Below are 20,575 nucleotides of genomic sequence, written 5' to 3'. Positions count from 1 at the left end.
CTATGCTCTTTAAAGTCAAGGGCAAAACTCAGAAGGCAGGGTTGATTTGCACTAAATTTAATTAGTCTATAAAGTTCAAATCTACCCTGCTTTCTGCCTGACTTCAGCCTAATGCAGCTATTTTACAATGTCTCATTTTATTTTATGTAGTCTAGTTTCCCTTTTAAGTTTCTGTTTCTCTTGCAGTAAGCTATCCTGGGCCTTTGTTGGGAAGGGTGACACACAAACCACATAAATACATTTATTAACTACCTCCAAAACTCATAGGCTGCATCCAGATGAGCACAGCCATGTTGGTATGTGGTGCTGCAGACCCATCCGCGGAGACACATACTTCACATTCAGATGTTTCCCGCGCTGCTACCTTCCAGGACGGGTTGGTTTGGGGTTTTTTTGACCCCAGGAGATCCTGGGCTCAATAAAATCCACGTAGAAAAAATGTGGGCGGTGCACATGGCTGCAGCACATGCTGCCCAAAACCCAAGCCTGGCCTGCCAAAGCCATACTCCAGCTGCTAGGCAGCCTCCAAGCTGCAGGAGCAACATGGCTGCAGTTTCCCCTGCCCCCAGCACCCCAGGCAAGGCTGCTGGGGACAGCACAGTTGCTGGCCCCAGCCTCCCCTACCCTACCTGGGGCACCTGCTGTGCGCCAGAGGGCATGTGGCACAAGCATTCCCCAGGGACAAGAAGCAGTGGCACAAGGCTTGCTGCTGCTTCTTGTCCCCAGGGATGACTGTGCTCATCTGTATGCACCCCATGGTCCTTACTGGCTGGGGACAGGACCAACAGGTTTGGGACTATAAGTGCTTTTCACCTGTTTTGAAGAAACAGTTACTTCTGAAAAGGTGTATTGTGTTTGGAATGGAGTGACTGTTTGTCACCTTTATACAATTACTATTAAACAGACAAGCTGGTTAAAATTATTAAAACATTTCAGTTCACTTGATTAAATGTCAACACAACAAACTTGTGGACCTGGGAAAAAGTATATGCTTTTCACTCTGTAATTCTCTCAGTCCACTAAGGTTACATTTTTATTTAAAACATTCATAGTAGAGAATGTAAGACTTGTTACAGAACTAATAGATAATTTTTTTTTTAAATTGGTTATGTATAACTGCCAACTTTTGAAAAGGCTGTAGCTGAGGGCATATATATCTTTCACATAAGCCACCTTTATACTTCATGTGCATAGATGTATTTGATGGGGCCCAACAGTATTACATTATGTATAGACTCCTCTTTTTCTTGATGAAACATGTTTTCTTAATGGAACCAGTTCCATAGACTGTACATTCATCCCAACTTCCACACTAAATCATTAAGCAAGTGTGCTGATCAAGGAAAGCACAGAGAGGTCATGGCTTGTGGAAAGGAATTCCAGGGACCTACCTGCTACATCATATCGATTCAAGCCAAAAGGTAAGCCTGCTTTTGGTTTCTAAAAGCAAGTGTAACCAAGTGGGCACGGTGACCAGGGTGCTGACTTAGGGAGGGGGCACAAAAATAGTAGTCACTCCTGCTGCTGACCCCAGACATGGCCACCAGCGGGGGCACAGGACTACCCAGTTATGTTTCTATCTAACTAGGAGCTGAACTCTTAAAATTCTGGTTCCAGTGGCAAGTTGTTCTGGAAATCTGACCCACCGTGCTCTCGGTGTAGCTCACTGTTTATCAAACCTTGAGCTTTTCACTACGGATGACAAGACTGAACATATCGGCTTGTGGTGCTTTCATGACCAAAAAGGGATACCTGCTTCTCCATGCAAACTGTGAACTCCAATGACAACAGTTTATTTCAGGACAAAGAGGAACCAAACAAGAGAAATAGGTGAGGGGAAGCAATGGGGATGGGGGACCACAGCCGAGAGAATTAGACAAGACCTGTCTGGCAAGACAGGCTCCTTTTTTCAACAAGCTTCTGCTTCTCCTCACAGGTAACTGAGCAGCCAGCCATTCTCAGAGGTACTGAAATTCAGAAAGAGTCCAACTATTTCTTTAGGTTCTCTCTCATTTATTTATTTTTTCTTTTCAGCAGCAAAGCCAGAAATTGTCAGACTACAAAGTTCTGTAGTTCATAGAAATTTCCAAGCAGTAGCATCTTAGTAAATGGGAGAGTTTTTTGGGGTAGGTCTGGTAGAGCGGTGGTAAGTATTTCAGTGCACAGTTACAAAAGAATACCATAAAACATCTACATCCACAAGACAGTTTTCTTTGAGAAGGGCAAAGCTGGATGGTCCCAGAGAGTGGAGAGAAAGTCAAGACACAAAAGAATAGAAGGGAAAAAAAGATGGCAGACACGTCTAAGGAACCCTGGGACAGCGTCTGTGCTACACGCGTGCCCTTATGTTTACAGGGTGTAAAATGTGAAGTATTTGCATTCCCACAATTCTTTGCTACGCTTCTATTCCACCTCCTGAAAAACACAGCTGCATCTTATTCGACAGATGTAAGGACACGTTTGGGAACCACTGGTAGTCAGTACAGTGGTAGAAGAAAGGGGTTCCCTGAGAGAAGAAAAGATAGATATGGAGAGTAAAAGAAAAAAAACAAAAGAGTGATGACTGGCATGGCCTTTTGCCAATCAGGTGAGGATGATTTTGTCAAAAACAGTGTGCTACAGTAATTACTGCTGCTCCTTATTTACTGAAATCAGCACATTGACTGAAAGTTGCTATTGCAGGAAGTGTGGCCATAATGATTGTGTATGTATTTAACGAGGTGGAGCTAAAAAGCAAGAAATACAGTCTCGTTTCATGCAATCAGAATTTCCAAGCATTTTTCATCATGATGATAAAATAGACATCTGTGTCTATTGAAGCACTGACTCCAGCGTAGTAGTTCATGAATTCATCTGTTGTAACCTGAAGTAGGAGAATTTAAAAAAGAAAAAGAAACCTTCATTCTTTGTGTCATAAATTATACACATGAGCTATATGTAAAGAAACACCAGGAAGTGAACAAGGATGTAGACCATATGTTGTAAACATTGTAGGTGTATCACAAGTACTCTTAAACATGACAGAAGTGTAGTGTTTGGTGGTGGGGGCCTATGTGTCTCCCTGCACTTTCCAGGCTAGGAGGCAAGGGGCACTCCACAGCCTCCTGGGACTTCTCCACTGGTCAGAAATTTGGCCTGCATACAGAAGTTATTTAAAGTGATGTAGGTTGCTAAAGTGCTATAAAATACAGTGCTTCAAATGTAATACCTCATTTAACAAGGGTTAATTTAAAGCACTGTATCCATTGTTAAAGTGCTGTAAAGCTGTGCACCTCTGCTGTCATGGCACTGAAGCATTTTAAATGGTGCAAAAAGCAACTTTTGTGCATAGCTATGTTTTAAGTCATTTCCATTTAAGTAGCTAATACACAAGGGAAAACGAAGGACGTGTATGTTGCAGAAATTAACCTCTTCATTTGTAAAATGTCTTACTATAGAGAGGTCCTTGAAATCAGAGATCTTAATCTCTGATTTCTATAACTAGGTAAACCTAGTTAAAGGGCACTCCACAGCCTCCTGGGGCTTCTCCACTGGTCAGAAATTTGACCTGCGTACAGAAGTTATTCAGCAAGACCATGAGGCAAGACCATAGGTAAACCTAGTTAAAGAGATTTACTATTAATCTCATCCTGCTTGAGAAACCTGTAAAGTTAGAATAACCAGAATGAGTAAAACACTGATCCTTCACGGAGATTAATATTGCTACGTAACTTGTTCAGTGATATTCATTTGGTCTTCAAACAAGGCATTCTTTGCACTGTTGTGAATACAATGGAAGAGGCTCCTAGTGCAATTAGGAGATTGCAGCTTTATTTCAATTTATCCAGCAAGAAGTACCATTCTTCAGAGCAGAAACAAACAAAACGGGCTTCTAAACCCAGGGGAGTGTTTCTTATTTTGATATGCACTGCAGGACTGAATCCTTTTATAAAAACAATTAGCCTAAACTTCCTGCTCTTTGTACTGCCATGGCATTGATTGCATGAAGAAATATATTTCCATTCCCTCATTCATATGAATCATACATACTTTTTGTGAAGCTTTAATACTTGGCTTATTTATAGAATACTCTGAATAAAGCTATCCTATATAATGTGTCAGAGTAATTTTGTAGCAGTGATGGTCCAGAAAATATGTGGAAGGCAAGAATTTCTTAGGATGTTATGTTTTATTGGATCAACTATCTAGCTGAAAAAAAGTTAGACAAGCTTTCAAATGCAAGACATTCTTTGAAGAATTATCTGAATGGACAAAGAATGTCTTGCATTTGAAGTTGGTACAATAAAAGGCATCACCCTAAGAAATCCCTGCCTCTCACTTCATATATCAAGGTATATGACCCCGTAATTCCCATTGTTCCAAACATTTTAGTTGACAAACACCTAAAATATTTGCTGAATGGGAAAACCAGACCTTACAGTCTGTTCTACTGATTATAAGCAAATAACCCATACTGCTAAGCCTGGTCATCTCAGAGAATTCAGCAAGACCATGGGGCAAAGATGCTTTTTTAGCAAAACTCAGCATTAAGGCACTTAGGAAGAAGAATTTTGGCTGGAGTCAGCAATCCTTGTCTCTCAGTTATATGAATCTTGTTGATCTGAAACCTGATGTTAAAAACACCAGGCTAGGTCCTCTGTACTTACTCAGGAACCGTGTCCCTGTTTCAAATAACAGGATGTTTTTAAACTTGAGGTCAGGCTTCAGAGCTTTATACCAACATTGTGGCTGAGATCAGATTCTAGTGCAGAGAGGTCAAGTTTGTTGCTCAGGACCTGTGGTCTAGTGGGTTAGCCCAAGAACTTCTAAACAAAAGAACTAGGTTCTGGAACTGACTTTTCTATAACCATCAGCATTAGAAGAGTGTTGAAAAGGCTTCTCAAGTGGAAAACACAGTTAAGGCCAGTAACTGGCACAGGTGGTAACCAAAATCCCCATCGTGGTCTAAAACAGAAAAGAACCAAAGCGTGGAAATTACCAGTGGAGTTCTTAAAGAATTCGTTTGGGGACCAGTCTTGTTGACTATTTTCATTAAAGATCTCGGGACAAAAGTAAGAGCACAATGCTGAAAATGGCTTATGACTGTTTTCACATGTAACAATGTCAGACAGGAATCAAGTGGAGTTCTTTTTGGGTGACACAAGCTATTTCACTTACCTTCCCATCTTTGTCATAGGGCGAATCAAAATTATCTAAGAAAGCCCTAAAAACTTGGTCTTCTGTCCATTCTCCATTCTGGTATTTGGGATGATGCTGTGCATTATAAACCCCTCGTAAGTCTTCAATGGTTACCACGCCATCACCTGTTTTGTCAAACTTCCTAAATGCTTGCATGATGACCTCTTTTCTGGCCTTGGACATTGGAGGCTGGAAGAAAACAGTAATAAATTAATCCTGATCTGCTGCTTACCTGTCCAATATCAGCTTCAAGCAGCTTTACTACTGCTCTTCCTGGGACATAGGTATTCTGACCACAGCCAAATATGAGAGTGGTCTCATTGGACAAATGAACAAAAGAGAAAGTGCAATTCAGCCTCACCAAAGCAATTTAATGGAGGGTACTCATATCAAGTGCAAAGTCAACAAATTGCAAACAGAAGTGAAATGATTCCTATAATATCCTTTTGTTCTAATGATTTTAAATATCACTTGAAAAAGACGCAAAATATTATCTTTCTTTTAATTATTTTTAAGTTGTAGCAGTCCATAGATCAGAGGTCTGTAATGAGAGACAGCCCTACATGGATGAACACACAATATAATCAGAGAAGAAAGACAAAGGAAGACTTATCAGCATGTTAGAGATGCAGGCCTGCAGCCCAAAAATATTAAATAACTTGACCACAGAAGCTGGAGCTGGGGGAGAACCCAAATTTTCTGAGCCCCAAGTAAGTAGCCTAAATAGCAAAGCCCCCTTAAATCTCATGTAACTTAGATAAAAGTGGAATTTTTCAAATGGAAGTTGTCACCTTAACATTGCTGTAGATACCACTGTTACTGAAGGAAATGCCAGGTCTGTACTGATAAATTACCTAACTAGGTTCAGATCTTTTTTCTTTTCTTTTTTTTTTTTTTTTTGCATCTCTGTAATAACAAAGCACCGTGATCATAAACTTACTCTTAATGTTATGAGAAATTCATCAAAGTCTATTGTTCCACTGCCATCTCTATCAAACATCCTGAAAAGCTCTTGTGCTTCTTCCTTGTCCATCATGACAGCATAATCACTTAATCCTTTCATGAATTCTTTGAAATCAAGGGTTCTGCTGTTGTCATCATCCATAATCCGAAAGACTCTGTGGAAAAATGTGTGATTTGAAGAAAATATAAATGAAATAAGGAGAAAAGGTAGAAGGAGCCTTCATTGGGATAACATTTTCTCCTCCTAATTTCTTTTCAGGAAGGAGCAGGGCTGCAGCAATTGAGGAAGGGATGAACAATGTCTACACAGCTCATCTACACAGCTTGATAAGACCCATTTTCCAATCTGTCTCCTCTGAAAATGACCTCTGGACCTCACAAAAACAAAACTAATAAAAACTCGATATGGAGGGGTGCTACAGACATATCTTTACATACCTAATATGGAAGTCAAACCTGACTTAGATGCCCAGGTGTTTTTGTGTCCTGAATTTCACTGTGCCTCACTTTCCAATTCATAAATGGGAATAATACAATGATTGTACAACCTCACACTATAAACTCATAAACTAGTAAGTATATAACCTATAGCCATGCGCTGGGGGGCTGAAACCCTACTTTCCAGTCAACTCCTTCCCTGTGTTAAAATGTTAACAAAACAGAAGATATGGGTCATGTCCTCAGCTGTTGGAAATCAGTGTCACTCTACCAAAGTCTGAGGTTTTGCCCTTGTTTTACTACACTCCTTTGTTTTGATGTTGGTAGTCCTGATTGTTGCATTCATTTATCTGCCCTGCTTGTTGCATGGTTTTCCAGTGGTCACTTGGTTTTGTACTTTTAAAAAAAAATCATTGAAGAAAAAAATACAATAAAAAAAGACAGCACTGTAGCACTGGAACTGCAGTTGAACTTTCCAGGTTCAACCTCCACTCCCAAATTAGGGAGGGTTTGAAATAGACAAGAGAGGCCCTGGCCCCACTGAAGTGCGTGGGAGGTCTGCCATTGACTTCAAGGTGGCCAGGACTTCACTCTACTGCTGAGATTTTGTAGTTCCCCCTGATTGCTGTAGCTCTCTGTAACACGTGCTACTCAGACTAATGATTTATTTGGCTGCCTAGGCTTACCTGCCAAGTCCTTTGATGCCTGCAGACCCCCTTGATAGACATTGCAGCCGAAGCTTCTCAATTGGGTTTGTGGCTTTGACCAGGTCTTTTTTGGCTTGGATTGCCATCTCTCGGTCATGTCTTGCTGTACCGGGCATCTGGTACAAGAATTCTCATTTAGTGCATATTTATAATGAAGATAAAGACTTAGTGTGACTGGCACTGATTGCAGAATACACTCTCAAAAGCACCTGCTAATGAATAGTTAACCCTGGCTTACCTACTTTGGCAGCAGGATATTCACTTGTCAGAGCTTTCTGCTCTGCTAAGATGTAGTGTATGGCCCTAAGCCTGCCAAATACTTAAGTGCATACTTAGCTGAATACATGGGGGCCCTGATTCAGGAAACTATCCCTATGCAGTTTGACATTCACATATGTGCATAACTACCATTGAAGATATGGGCACCTGCTTATGTTATCAATAGGGATGGACTTAAGTACATACCTAGATGCTTTCCTAAAGAGGGGCCTGCAAGGGGTGTACAGTATAAAGTTCACTCCACGCACAACAGGGTTAAAGAGCTACTTCTATGGCTCCACCCTAAAACCCAGTTCTGTGAAGGTGGGCAGGACTATGAGCTATTGTTTTAAGGAATTTGCTGGTCAATGAGTCAGGCTGCAAGTTGTCCCAGGCTCCATGAGGAGGAGGGATGGCAGCTCAGTTGTTCTGTCTCACTTTCTTTTTATTTTGTTTCCTCAGATCCCTCGGAGGGGCAAATTATGCAGGGCCTAACTTGGCAGGCAGGGCCTCCTCCTCTCATGCTGGAGACAACAGCTTTGACCTGGAGGACAACTAGAGTAAGTGGGTGGGCTTGTTGCACCTGAAGGGGGGCTTGTAGAGTTATTCCACTCGGGCCAGGACCCTGACTCATATGTGAATAGTAAAAGACATGCAAGTATTTGACATGTGTAGTATGCATACTGAAGAGCAGTGTTGGAAAGGCTGATGAATGCAACTTGGCCATCTAGAAGTCTGACACAGCTGGCTATTAGACCGTCATTTTACTGTTCTGGTTACTAAGGCAATGAAAAGTGGCACCTTTGGCAGCCCAGCTCATCAGCTTGAATCTCCATATGGAACGGACAACAAAAATGCAAAGTACTGCAGTTACTAGTCTCTCATAGCTGTTCTTTTTTCATTTAGGGATTTTTGTATTTTGCTACTAGTTTTCCACGGCAGTGGATGTCTCCTACAGGTACAAAGGTTGGCATACTGAGGCCTTCTCTTGGTGACTCAGGCTAAGTATAGACAGTCAAAAAGCCCAAGACTGAATCCATTCAATATTCGTAGGTTAGTCTAAGCTTCATGGATTGAACCCATAAGCAAGTAAACAGACATTCACTTTTGATTCCAGAAATGCAGCCACATGCCTGCAGTGGCTCAGGCCAGAAGCCAGGAGGCACTAGAGCATGCCTTCTTGCTTGGCTGCAGCAGACAGCTTAGGCCACCCTGCCAGGGGGGAGGTTGCAGGGCAGATGCAAAGCATCCTGGGATGCTGGATTAATTTGAATCAGGAGAGGATCTGGGACAGAAGTTCAATAAATCGATTTAACTTAAATTAGTTAAGTCTGATACTACATCCATCCAGGTTTATTTTAAACTGGTTTTGGTCATTTTGAAAGTGGTTTAGGTGCACTGAACTTCTGTTGTGTTCCAGATTTAAACCACTGTCCTATTGCTTTTATCAGTTTAGGTATAATTTCTGTCCTTAGCTTTAGTACCAATTTAAAATAAACAGCAAACTAAATACTACAGGTGTTCATAGCATCTTTCATTGCAGCATGTCAAGCTCTCTGTAAATACTCAGTTAAATTTCACAACCACCCTGTGGGGTACATGTGTATTAGAGGGTTAGCAATCCCATAGTGATCCATTACCATCCTACAGGTCCTTTGCAGACCTCCTCACCATTTTGTAAACTATGTTAACTGATTTACATCACACAGTTTGAATCAAATTTCAATTTGAATTAAAAGTTAATAAATTATCATTGACCATCAGCCTCTTAACAGACCTGATTTGCACATTCTGTGTGTCGGCTTATGCACTTAGCGCTTGCAGCTGGAAATAATTAGGAAATAACAATCAACCTATTTAAGCACTACTACATTGTTGCAAATCTACTGACAGTTATCTAAAGTGCTGTTCCAGAACTGTAATGGGTGCAACTGACCTGAGACTTAGTCATGGTGAGGTGTTGTTGGCACATTTGACTTTGTAAAGGTGTTACTTTATGCCTGATAACCTCTGTTGTGTTGCAAAAAACCCATTTGAGTTTGATATTTGCAATATTTAGCTGCAGAGTTCCTAAGGACTGTTTTTCCTAAAAGCAACTCCCTATATACATGTTAATTAATACAGTTTAAAATGCCTAATTCGAACTGCCCTCATTCAATGAGGTTTAGTTCATTTGGACTGGAGCCAATTTTATTTCGGATTACAAACATCCATGTGTATATACTAACGGCTGTAGTCCAAGAGTAGCCTAGAAAAAGATAACATTTATAAATGGCCCTAGTGTCCACAGCCTTTCACAGAAAGTAGCAGTAGAGCAGCCCATGTGGCCTCACATTTCCTACTATGTGGATAGATCAGGGGTTGTCAAGTGGGGGTACATGTACCCCTAGGGGTACTTAGAAAGGTCATAGGGGGTACACGTGGGTGGGAGTGTGGGTGGGCAGGGGATGGGGCACACCCCAGGGTGTGGTGGCAGCGTCTCCCCTGGCGCATTCCCACACTTTGTCTCTTAGCTGGGGTAGGGAGAGGGGGAGGGGCATGCCAGGCACCACCAGCTCCACACTGCACATACCATCACCTCCCCACCCCCACTGCCGCTCACTGTCCTGATTGGGTGCTGAGCTGCCACCCTCAGCCAATAGCCAAAGGCAAGGAGGTGCTGCGGCCACTCCCTTCCCACAGAGCCACGAGGGTCTGAATGGCAGGAAAGGAAGTGTGTTCTGTGCCTGCCCCCAGGAGCATGCGATTAGCTGGGCGTGAGGCTTAGCAGCAGCCCATGGAGCTGCACGTGCAACCGGCCATGGTAAAGTAGTGTGGTGCACAGCCAAGGTGGGGCAGCAGTGGCAGTGGGTGGTGGAAGGGGTGGCGGCTGCCACATGTGAGTCCCCCCATTTGTCTCCCCCATCCCAGCACTGCTGTTATGTGCAGCCCTGTGAGGGCACAGGGGGCATGTGCCCCCAGATCTGTGTGAGGGACAGGGAAGGCTGACACTGCAGACAGGGACCAGGACTGCACCAGGGTCTTCCCAGTGGAGGGGTTGGGCTGTGCTACACTTGGGGTGATCAGCAGCAGTACTGGGATGGGAGTTGGGAGGCTATAGTGAATTCTGGAGTGGCTGCAGCCCCTCCCATAGCCCTCCTCCCAGCACTGCCGCTGTCCGTCCTAAGTACAACCCAGCCCAGCCCAGCCTCCCTGCTGGGAAGAGCCTGGCACTGCCCTGGTCCCAGCCTGCCCTGTGTGCAGATCCAGGGGCATGCACCCCCCATGCCCTCCTGGGGTGCATGCAGCAGTAGGAGCCACCCCCCCTCCTGCGATCCCCAGATAAGCTGCTCATGGCTGCATACCATGCTCCACCTGGCGGTGCAGCACTTGTCCCTTCCACTGCCCACTCCCTCCCTCACTGCAGGGGCCTATAGGAGCAGGGCTATGGAGGGGGCTGCAGCCACTTCAGAATTCGACATAGCCCCCCCAACCCACTTTCCCAGCTCCACCACTGCCCCCCCAAGCACATCCCAGCCCAACCCAGCCCCTGCCGGGAAGAGCCCGGTACCTCCCCAACACCATCCTACAGATCCAGCCTGCCCCACCCCACCCCGCACATAGATCCAGGGACACATGCCCTCCCAGGGGTGCGCATAGTGACAGGAGCCTCTCCCACCCCACCATGCAGCTCAGTTCTATGCCCCACCCCAGCTAGGCAGCCCCTGCCCCAGTACCATTCCCTCTCCCACCATTGGGGCAGCCTGCCCCACCCTGCATACATATGCCCTCCTGGGGTGCATGCAGTGGCGGGGGCTCCCCCCCCCCACCTCCCACGCTTCCCTGGATGAGCCGCTTATGGCTCTGTCTCGCAACCCACCCCGGCTGTGCAGCGCCTACCCCAGCCCCACTTCCTCCCGCACTGCGGAGGCATCAATCTGCACCCCCCTTAAAAACAGAAAAAATGATAAGTGGGTACATGAGCTGAAACTTTGAGTAGAAAGGGGTACAGTTATTCAAAAAGGTTGAGAACCCCTGGGATAGACAGACAATTATGCTGTTTAAATGGGAAACTGGGAGGGCGGGGGGAGGACTATGTCTCATGAACATGCTTCAACAGACTAGTTGTAATTGTTTTGTCTGTCTGATCCTTTCCTGCAACAAGTGAAACAAACCACAGTGATTTACCCCTGAATGAAACAAATGGTAATTTATTCAATAGACTGTGGGATCAATGAGACATAGGAAATTATTTCAGGCAATTCAGGTGGACTGGGAGAATTCTTCCCCTTTATAGTGGCATAATTGCTTAATCAGTCCATGCCTCTAGTTCAGCAGTTCCCAAACTCTGACAGATTGCACACCACCAATTTAAAATGATACAATCTTCAGTACCACCAGCAACTTTTTCAATTCAACCTTAAGTACCACCAGCACATTTTTGTCATATAAAGTAATTATAATAAATCTGCTAACGCATACCACTAATAGGTTGTCTGCGTACCACTGGTGGTACCGGTATCACAGATTGGGAACCGTTGCTCTAGTCCTTTCCCCTGTCCAGTACTAAGCAGAGCTGGTGCCTAGCTGTAGGACCTCCTTTGGTCATGCTGGCATTTTAGAGACAGGAGTAGAGTTACCATACATCTGGGTTTTCCTAGATGTGTCCTCTTTTTGGGTCCTCCCATCTCTGTCCAGGAGGTTTTTTAAGATATCAGCAGAAGTCTGGGATTTTGCTCTGCCTCTGCTTTCCTGGCACTTGCCAGCTTGCCGGGGCTGGAGGCAGCAGGGAAAAGTGATTGGAGGCTGGGGCAACACATGGTCTGTGTGTGGGCCCTGGCAACTGTAGGCAGGGGGTGTGTGGGTGTGTGCGCATGCGCGTGTGCGTGCCTGCCTGCCTGCCGGTGCTGGGGCAGGGGAAGGGGGTAGAGAGGTTCTTCGGGGGCAGCAGAGAGCTGCATGGGCAGCAGTGCTGGGGAGCCAGGGGGCTGCAGGTCAGAGTGAGGGGTACTGGCAGGTCTAAGGGTGCAGGGGCTAAGGGTCAAAAGTGAGGGACTCCAGGTCTCAAGATTCATATGTTGCATCAACTGTGTGTGAAGATAGGTGATGAGAAAATAACTGTTCTTCAATTGGTGTTTCAATACAAGACAGCACTATTCTGAATGGATGTACAGCATATTGCCTCAGCTATTGCATCACTCAGAACTAACAATGTACTTAGGGGCCCTTTTTCTTAGTGTCTCATTAATGGATTACTAGAAAGACCTCTGTAGCCCTTTCAGAGGGCAAACATGTAGTTGCACAAAACAGGAAATGCAACCTGCCCTTAAGAGGAAATGTACAGGTGGCCAGATTGGTAGCTATCTGTCCACAAACAAACCTGATCTCTTTATGATAAATGCCAACTTCACTTAGCAGTAAAGCATGCTGCAAAAACCTACCCATTGAAGGTCATCCAAATGACCACATTATAAAATATTTTCTTAACACAACAGGGTTACCAGATCTCTCTTTCTAGGCCCCTTTGCAGAAATGTAGAGTTGCTCCCATTAATATTTCCTGAATCCAAGTGTGCCCTATTACCACCAAACCATTTTCTGCTCAAATTATTCACACCCAACATGCTACACACAAGATTCACAGAACAGGGCCAGAACCAGCATGATCATCTAGTCTTAGCTCTTGTATAACAGAGACCAAAGAGCCTCGCCCAGTAATCTTTACATCAAGCCCTAGCTTCTGCTTGTGCAATAACACATTCAGACAAACATCAGTCTAGATTTAAAGGTTTGGAGAATCTACCCTAGGCAAGCCTTCCCAACGGCTAATTACATTCATTGTCTTGTTTCTAGTCTGAATTTGTCTCACTTTGGCTTCCAAATGAAAGATCTTATACCTTTTTCTGCTAGATTAAGGATACATTTATTTTCATAATTGCCTTCTTCTGATAGGTAATTGTAGACTGTGCTTCTCTTAACTCTCTCTTGGCTGACTAGATAGAATAAGCCAATTCAGTCTCTCTCTGTAAAGGAATATTTTCAGGCCTCAGATCACCTTGTAGCTCTCTTCTGATGCTTCCTCCCCACACCAGCATTGTTTTAGAAGTGTGGACACCAGAGCTGGATGGATATGATATTCCAATGATGACCTCACACTCAACAGACAGAGAAAAAAGCACAACCCTACTCCCATAGTCTGTAGTTAAAAAAGACAAGTACTAAATATTAGTATTATCTCTGCAAGCTTTACAAATTACACCACCACAATCCTCTGGGAACTTGATATTTAGGACCAAGTGCATCAATTATTCCAATCTTCTTCCTAAAGATCTTGTATAATGAATACCCCACATGGGGAATGCTTAGGATTTTTTTGATGGGATGCAAGAAGTATACTTTCCCATGTTGCATCCTGTGAGCAGCTGAGGAGTCCATTCCACAGCTAAATGAAATACGTCACCAAAACAATTTCAGAACATTTCACAGCAACTAGTCAATTTACTTGAGCCATCTTGAACCTTACAATATTACAACTCAATGTCAAAGTCTTACAATCTTCAAGATTAACATGCTTGAGTATTTGACTATCAAGTACAAACCAGATGTGATCCTCTTATAAGGGACTCACTGTGAAACTACACAGAGATTGAAGATACCAGGTTATGTACTTGCAGACTCTACATTGAGCCGAGTGCATGGCATTGCTACCTTCATGGACTACAACCTACCTTACCTACTCCTTCAGAAGTGTACACCACAGCAAGAGATTGAATGGCCAGCAATAAGAACCACAGATACCACTATCATGAACATGTACAAACTTCCTCAAGCACAGGTAACATGCGACAATCCTGACTATGCCAATGCCTGCTCTATTTGCAGGAGACTACAATAGCCAACACATTGATTGGGGCTACCATAGGAACAATAAGAATAGAGAAACACTAATCACCTGGGCAAGCATCAACAACATACTGCTCATACACAACCCTAAACAACCAAAGACCTTCACATCTGGCAGATGGGGCACTGAGACCAGCTCAGACCTGGTGCGGTGGGTTGGCACACAACCAGCACCAACAATAAGGGTATTAAGCCAATTTCCCAAATCACAACATCACCCCACATTGATAATAACAACTACCAATACAGTACTTGAAACACCAAGTAAACTGGCATCCAGATGGAACTTTTGTAAGGCTAATTGCTTATTATACTCTGAGAAGATCGAGGATTCAGCACATGAACTACCAGCACCTACTGCTGAAAATATCACCGACTTCACCTCCATGAGCCTCACAACAGCCCATGCCACCACCCCCAGAGGGCACCGTAAAAACCCTGCTGGGATGAGAAATGCAGCAAACTATTGCAGACTATAGAATAGCCACCTGATAGCATGGCTAGATGTCACACCGCCAGTGAGCTAGAGCTCCACCTAAATGAGATGAAGAGGAACAGGAGGCTAGATATGATAAAAAACATAGACATGACCCATTCAAGCCAAAAGGCTTGGTCAATCAGCAAGAGACTAACTGGAGAGGTCAAGCCACAGAGACTTTGTCCTGTTCAACCAAATGCCATCACAAATGTATTAGTCACAAATGGCAACTTTCCAGAACCAGATTAAAGTTTTGACAAGGTCATCAAGCAGAAAACCACATCCATCCTAAAATAACCAACTACATATCAAAGCCTAACAGCTCCTTTCAGTGAAGAAGAGATGAAGATAGCACTATCTCGCATTAAAACAGGCAAAGCTGCTGGCCCTGACCCTAAGTCTTTCAGTATCTTTACTCAGTGGAATACGTTTAGTGCAGGAAAGCCCTGACTGCTGTTCCTGAGACTCTTTGCAGAGAATTAGTAACAGTGAATATCTATTCACAGTTATTTAAAATGTGTATACAACAATTAAGTACAGAATATACAGGATAATTTTGCCTTCAGAACAGAAGTGGAATCTTGTCCCAATTCTTTGAATAGATTGAGGATGTGTAGCCAAGTCCCTGAGAAGCAATCACAGCTGATTTTTTAATATTGGATTTCTTTTGGGCAGTTTTAAATAAATTCTAACTCATATGAATCCCTAGAAGTGATGAGGAATGCCAGTGTGTGTGATATAGAAACAGCATGATCAAGGGGCAGGGACACTTTGGGACTATACTGTTCTGCAACAAATACTGGTGCTTCCAAAAGCAGAACTTATTTTCAGTAGTCTCTCATAGGATTTCTCTTCTATGGATTGTCTTCCCAGTGTCTCTTCTCCTTCACTGGCAGCAGGGGTTTCTTCTATTGTGTCTGTTCCATGCACCTAATATACAGATTGCAGAAAGCATGGACCTGGGGGTAACTTCCAAGTAAAAAGAAAAAACTGGAGTTTCTGTGATCGTACTTGGTATTCCATACTTCCCTCCCCTTTTGTACCAATTTTCTCCATCTGACAAAGTAAAGGTGTGAGCTGGGGGACATTCAGCCCTAAATCATTCTGGTCCCCAAGCCTGAGGGAACCTGGCTGGAGCGAGTGTTAAAACTGCTTGATGAGGACAAGTCAGTGTAGTGGTTACAGCACCCTTCACAACTGGTGTCTAGAGACCTTGCAATCAGTGGAATTACACCAGAGATAAAGCTGGCTCTTTTGCATTCGCAGAAGAAACTAAGTAACAGCATGGTAAACACTGGATTGATGAAAGTGAAAAATATTTTTTTGCCTGTGAATCCACAGCAGCTGGATTCAGCACTGTGGCCCATGTGAAGCTCCGCTGATGGGCTGCACAAGTGGATCTAATTGTTGAAGTAGAGTTTTACTTCTTGTTTGATATCATGAATAACAAATCGCTTCTAAATCCCTCAGTTCAGCTTTCTCATAGGTCAGAATTGTTCCCTATATTGTATCTTCTGCAACCCTGCACAGAAATGTGACCTTGATGGACTCGGGGTCTGAGAGAGATTGTAGAATCCCATGTCCACTCTGATAACATTATTACTCAGAGTTATGAAGATCAGAAATACATATGGCAACTACAAGGCTGAAACAAATATCCTCAAGGATATTTGGAAATGAAACTTTATAAAAACTGATGGGAACTTGGTACCTAAAAACCTTGCATTGTGTGCAAAAATGAGATCCTGAAAACCAAATCCAGCTGCTATCTAAACCTTGAGGGACCTCACTTGTGCCTTCTTGTAAAGATGCCTAAATACTTAGCATCCTGCTTGTAGGTATCTTGGAAAAGCACCTCAGTCTTGACAGGGCTGAGAAACTTATGCCTAACAATAACTGGGATCCAGAAACCAGATGTATTTCTATCTCTTACCCTTGGGACTTGATTTGGTGCATGTTCTAGAAGCACACCAAATGCTGTACAAAACACTGTACTGGGCTCTTGAGAAAATACTGTGGCAGACCCCCACTTTCTTGTAACCAGAGTTAGTATAGTAGTGGTGACAACACCACTCTAGAGCCTCACCCACCCAGACCCACCCAGGAGATTCAGACCCACCTAGGAGAACTCCTTAAGTCTCCGGATACAGGATAATCTGCTAGGGGCACTCTCCACCCTACCTGTTGAAACAGCACAGCCAAATGCAAAATGTATTGGGCTGAGGAGAAAGGAGATGCTGTGCAAGTGAGGGCATGACATTGTATCCTTATAGTTTTGTATTCAACTTAGCAGGGGGATCTGGGGTCCAACCCCTCCTCTAAGGACTGTGTGGTTTAACATTAAACAGTAATTGGAAAAATATACCAACAGTCTTGGAGGAGGGACTGTAATCCCTGAGACTGAGGTTCCTGTACAATGGGACTGTGGCTGAGCTGGGTGGCACTGTAGGATGGGGGTCCCACTACCCCCACCATGTCCTCTTCTGGCCATGAAACTTGTGCTGCTTCTTTTGAAAGGACATAGTTATCTGTACTCTGGGGAAGGTTCTGAGCTGTGGGGTCTAAGTGGATGGAGGTGCCGCCTGACAGAATCATAGCATGCCTAAATCCCAGGTTGGAGCAGGGCTAAAGATACATCCTGTCACTGGCATCTCCTTATGGGCTCTCTTTAGATGGCTCCCTACTCAGTGTGCTGGTTGTTGTGGGAGTGCTTAATTCTCCTCACCTACTGCACAGGGAACCTATGGGTTCTGGAGTCTCATAGTTTCATAGTTGCTAGGGTCGGAAGGGACCTGAGGAGATCATCTAGTCCAACCCCCTGCTGTGGCAGGAAGGAGTACTGGGGTCAAATGACCCTGGCCAGATGTTCGTCCAGCCTCCTTTTAAAGACCCCCAAGGTAGGAGCCAGCACCACTTCTTTTGGAAGTTGGTTCCAGGTCCTAGCCACCCTGACAGTGAAATAGTGCTTTGTAATGTCTAGCCTGAAACTACCCTCCACTAGCTTGTGTCCGTTGTTTCTTGTAACTCCCGGGAGTGCTTGGGGGAACAGGGACTCTCCCAGTGCCTGCTGGTCCCCCTTGACTAGTTTGTAGACTGCCACTAGATCTCCTCTCAGCCTTCTCTTGTGGAGGCTGAACAGGTTCAGGTCCCTCAGCCTCTCCTTGTAGGGCCTGCCCTGCTGACCCCTGATCATGCGGGTGTCCCTCCTTTGGACCCTCTCCATATTGGCCACATCCCTCCTGAAGCGTGGTGCCCAGAACTGGACGCAGTACTCCAACTGCGGCCTGACCAGTGCTGCATAGAGGGGGAGGATCACTTCCTTGGACCTGCTTGAGATGCAGCTGTGGATGCATGACAAGGTACAGTTGGCCTTCTTGACCACATCCCCACACTGTCGGCCCATGTTCATTGTGGCATCAATGATGACTCCAAGATCCTTTTCTGTCTCAACACTGTGAGAAGGGAGTTCCCCAGCCTGTAGGTGTGCCACGGGTTCTTCCTCCCCAGGTGCAGCACCTTGCACCTGTCAGTGCTGAACCCCATCCTGTTCTCTTCGGCCCACCCCTGTAACCTGCCTAGATCTGCTTGCAGCCTGTTTCTTCCTACTAGCGTACCCACTTCAACCCACATCCTAGTGTCTGCTTCAGGCCCCAGTGCCTCTAAGTTAAGCATTGCAGCACCCAACTCACAAGTCCGTTTCTGGATCTAGCTCTAAATGATTGTACATTTATGCTTAATAGTGTTGCTTTGCATGTGGTTTATGAATGTTACTGGCAGTGAAAAAAAATGGAAATGTCATGATTTCCTACTACATGAAAGCAGCAGATAACACTCATAAGTGAAGAAGGATATATTGGTTTGTTGATTTAATTTCTTAACATTAAACAGTTTTGTATGGGATAACTTCAGGTTTTAGCCTGAGCTGTTGCCTTTTACTAGCTATGGTGCTTTGGTCAAGGACTGCATTTTTTTCTTAGAAAAATGAAATGCCAGGCAGGTCTTTTCAAAGAGGTCACTGAAATGTAATGCCATCTGGGTGCCTAATCCCCTTGCAATCAGAACTGTAAGGCCAAGAGGAATGACTGACTCACTTCATCTGACTTTCTGTACATCACCTCATTCCACGCTACCAGCCCAAGTCTGTATCGAGCCCCAGGGAATGCTCTTAGGAAGTCCAGCCTTATCTCCCTAAAAACACATTGGTGTGACAAGTGAACAAAAAGGCTTTATTATATAGATGACAGTAGCAGTTCCAAAGTGACAACCTCTGTCTAAGTGCCACGTAGCGTGCTATTTCTAACGCCAAGAGGTCACATTCTGTGAAAACTTAATCATCTAAACGAACGCCATCTCTTGTTGTTTTTAATGGTAACACTCCCTACAAATACTACGAGCATTGAACCAGCACATCTGCTTGCCAAGTTTCTGTTCTGTCACTTGAGAAGCACCGCGCCCTGAAACCATCAGCTGATACAGCATTTTGCCCTATTTTAAACCTCTCCTCTCTATAATGTCCCCTCAGCAGCTTTGGTCTGCTTTCTACCACAAGGAGCAAAAGTATCATTATTTGCTGTGGCTTTAGCTTTAATAATAAAACAGCTGACTATTTTCTATTGTTGAAACCCAGTATAATTAATACATAAAAATCTCCAGGTAGCAAATGAAAGAGAAAAACCTTTACCTTTTAATGATAATTTGGAACCTGTTGCTTCTACTTGAAACTATGGATGCTTTTCTCCTTCAGCTTGGGAAGCTGTCCTGTCTCCCCCTCACCTCCTCCTCCTTCTCCATGTCACAGCCCCCTGGTTGTGATTGGGCAGCTCATGTTAATTGATGCAGGGCTATCGCAAGCCCCAAAACCGACTGGAGAGATTCCTTGTCCGTCTGTCTCAGTTTACGTGTTTACGTATCCTGGCCAGCTCCTTTTTCAGGAACTTGGAGTTTACCGTCCTGTTTCCAAGGAGACATTGGTGGCAGCAACAAGCCAGGCTTCTCTCCGGTCACCTGTAGCTGTAATCCTGCCGCTGCCCTGTTGTACGAGTAGCAGGTTCTTTTTGTCCTCTTTTTATTTATAGTCCTTTAAATTTGCCCCTTCCTTTTTCTTTCTGTCCTCACTGGATGCCAGGGAGATCTTCTTATAGCACAATGGAGGGACTGCCTCTTCCATTTTCTTTTCCACCCGAATTTCCCACTGATTCAGCAGGGTTATAGAAGTGAAAAAAACCCCAAACCAAACATCAGTGCCTGCACATGCATCAGTTCCACCTAAGCAAGGGTTGATAGGGTTGAAAAAGCTCACTGGTGTAATCGCCGCATTGAAATCGGACCATCGAGCGCAGTGACGAGCTTCTCTCTCTCTGTTCCACAAAGAACAAAGTGCAGGCATATCCTCTGCTCCTGATTATTTCACATATGCAGGCCTACTGGTGGAGAGACTATGTGAGGATGTGCTGGGATAATCCATTCAAGAAAATTCAAACATTTAGGAATATGTGCAACAGAAATGTTACTCTCAAAGACATAACTGGCCAGTACTGTGCCCTGGGTGGTGCTGGCACATGCTGGAGGCAGAGGTTCACTGCTGCTCGGGGAGATGCCACATCTCTGCCCTTTCCACTGCTGGAGCTAGAGCTGCTGCAGGGAAGGGGCAAAGTGTGGAGGGGACGAAAGGA

At 44.4% G+C, this 20,575-nt stretch overlaps 1 protein-coding gene across 2 annotated transcripts; it reads right to left on the bottom strand.

The window, feature by feature from the left end:
- Positions 1 to 1,777: 1,777 nt before the first annotated feature.
- CAPSL (calcyphosine like) lies at positions 1,778 to 19,753 on the bottom strand. Of its 2 annotated transcripts, none has more exons than XM_006270040.4 (5): positions 19,585 to 19,753; positions 7,266 to 7,402; positions 6,119 to 6,296; positions 5,158 to 5,367; positions 1,778 to 2,863 (listed from the first exon to the last, which is right to left on the bottom strand). In XM_006270040.4, exons 2-5 carry the CDS (start codon positions 7,400 to 7,402, stop codon positions 2,762 to 2,764), a joined length of 627 nt encoding a protein of 208 aa, XP_006270102.1. In that variant the 5' UTR covers positions 19,585 to 19,753; the 3' UTR covers positions 1,778 to 2,761. The 2 variants fall into 2 exon arrangements, with proteins under 2 accessions (XP_006270102.1, XP_019351675.1); XM_019496130.2 differs by lacking the exon at positions 19,585 to 19,753 and adding an exon at positions 18,995 to 19,072.
- Between the last annotated feature and the right edge of the window lie 822 nt (positions 19,754 to 20,575).

Source organism: Alligator mississippiensis, chromosome 3 (genome assembly GCF_030867095.1).
Source record: "Alligator mississippiensis isolate rAllMis1 chromosome 3, rAllMis1, whole genome shotgun sequence".
In the NCBI taxonomy this organism is placed as follows: Eukaryota; Metazoa; Chordata; order Crocodylia; family Alligatoridae; genus Alligator; species Alligator mississippiensis.
This window is presented reverse-complemented; position numbering and strand designations above follow the sequence as displayed.

Excerpts from the sequence above, each read along its gene's own strand:
- CAPSL (XM_019496130.2), bottom strand. The coding sequence starts at position 19,015 with ATGTACAGAAAGTCAGATGAA. Across the intron at positions 6,297-7,265 it reads GGCATCAAAGGACTTGGCAG|AGTCTTTCGGATTATGGATG; the intron begins GTAAGCCTAGGC and ends ATTTTTCCACAG. Across the intron at positions 2,864-5,157 it reads CCTATGACAAAGATGGGAAG|GTTACAACAGATGAATTCAT; the intron begins GTAAGTGAAATA and ends CTCCTACTTCAG.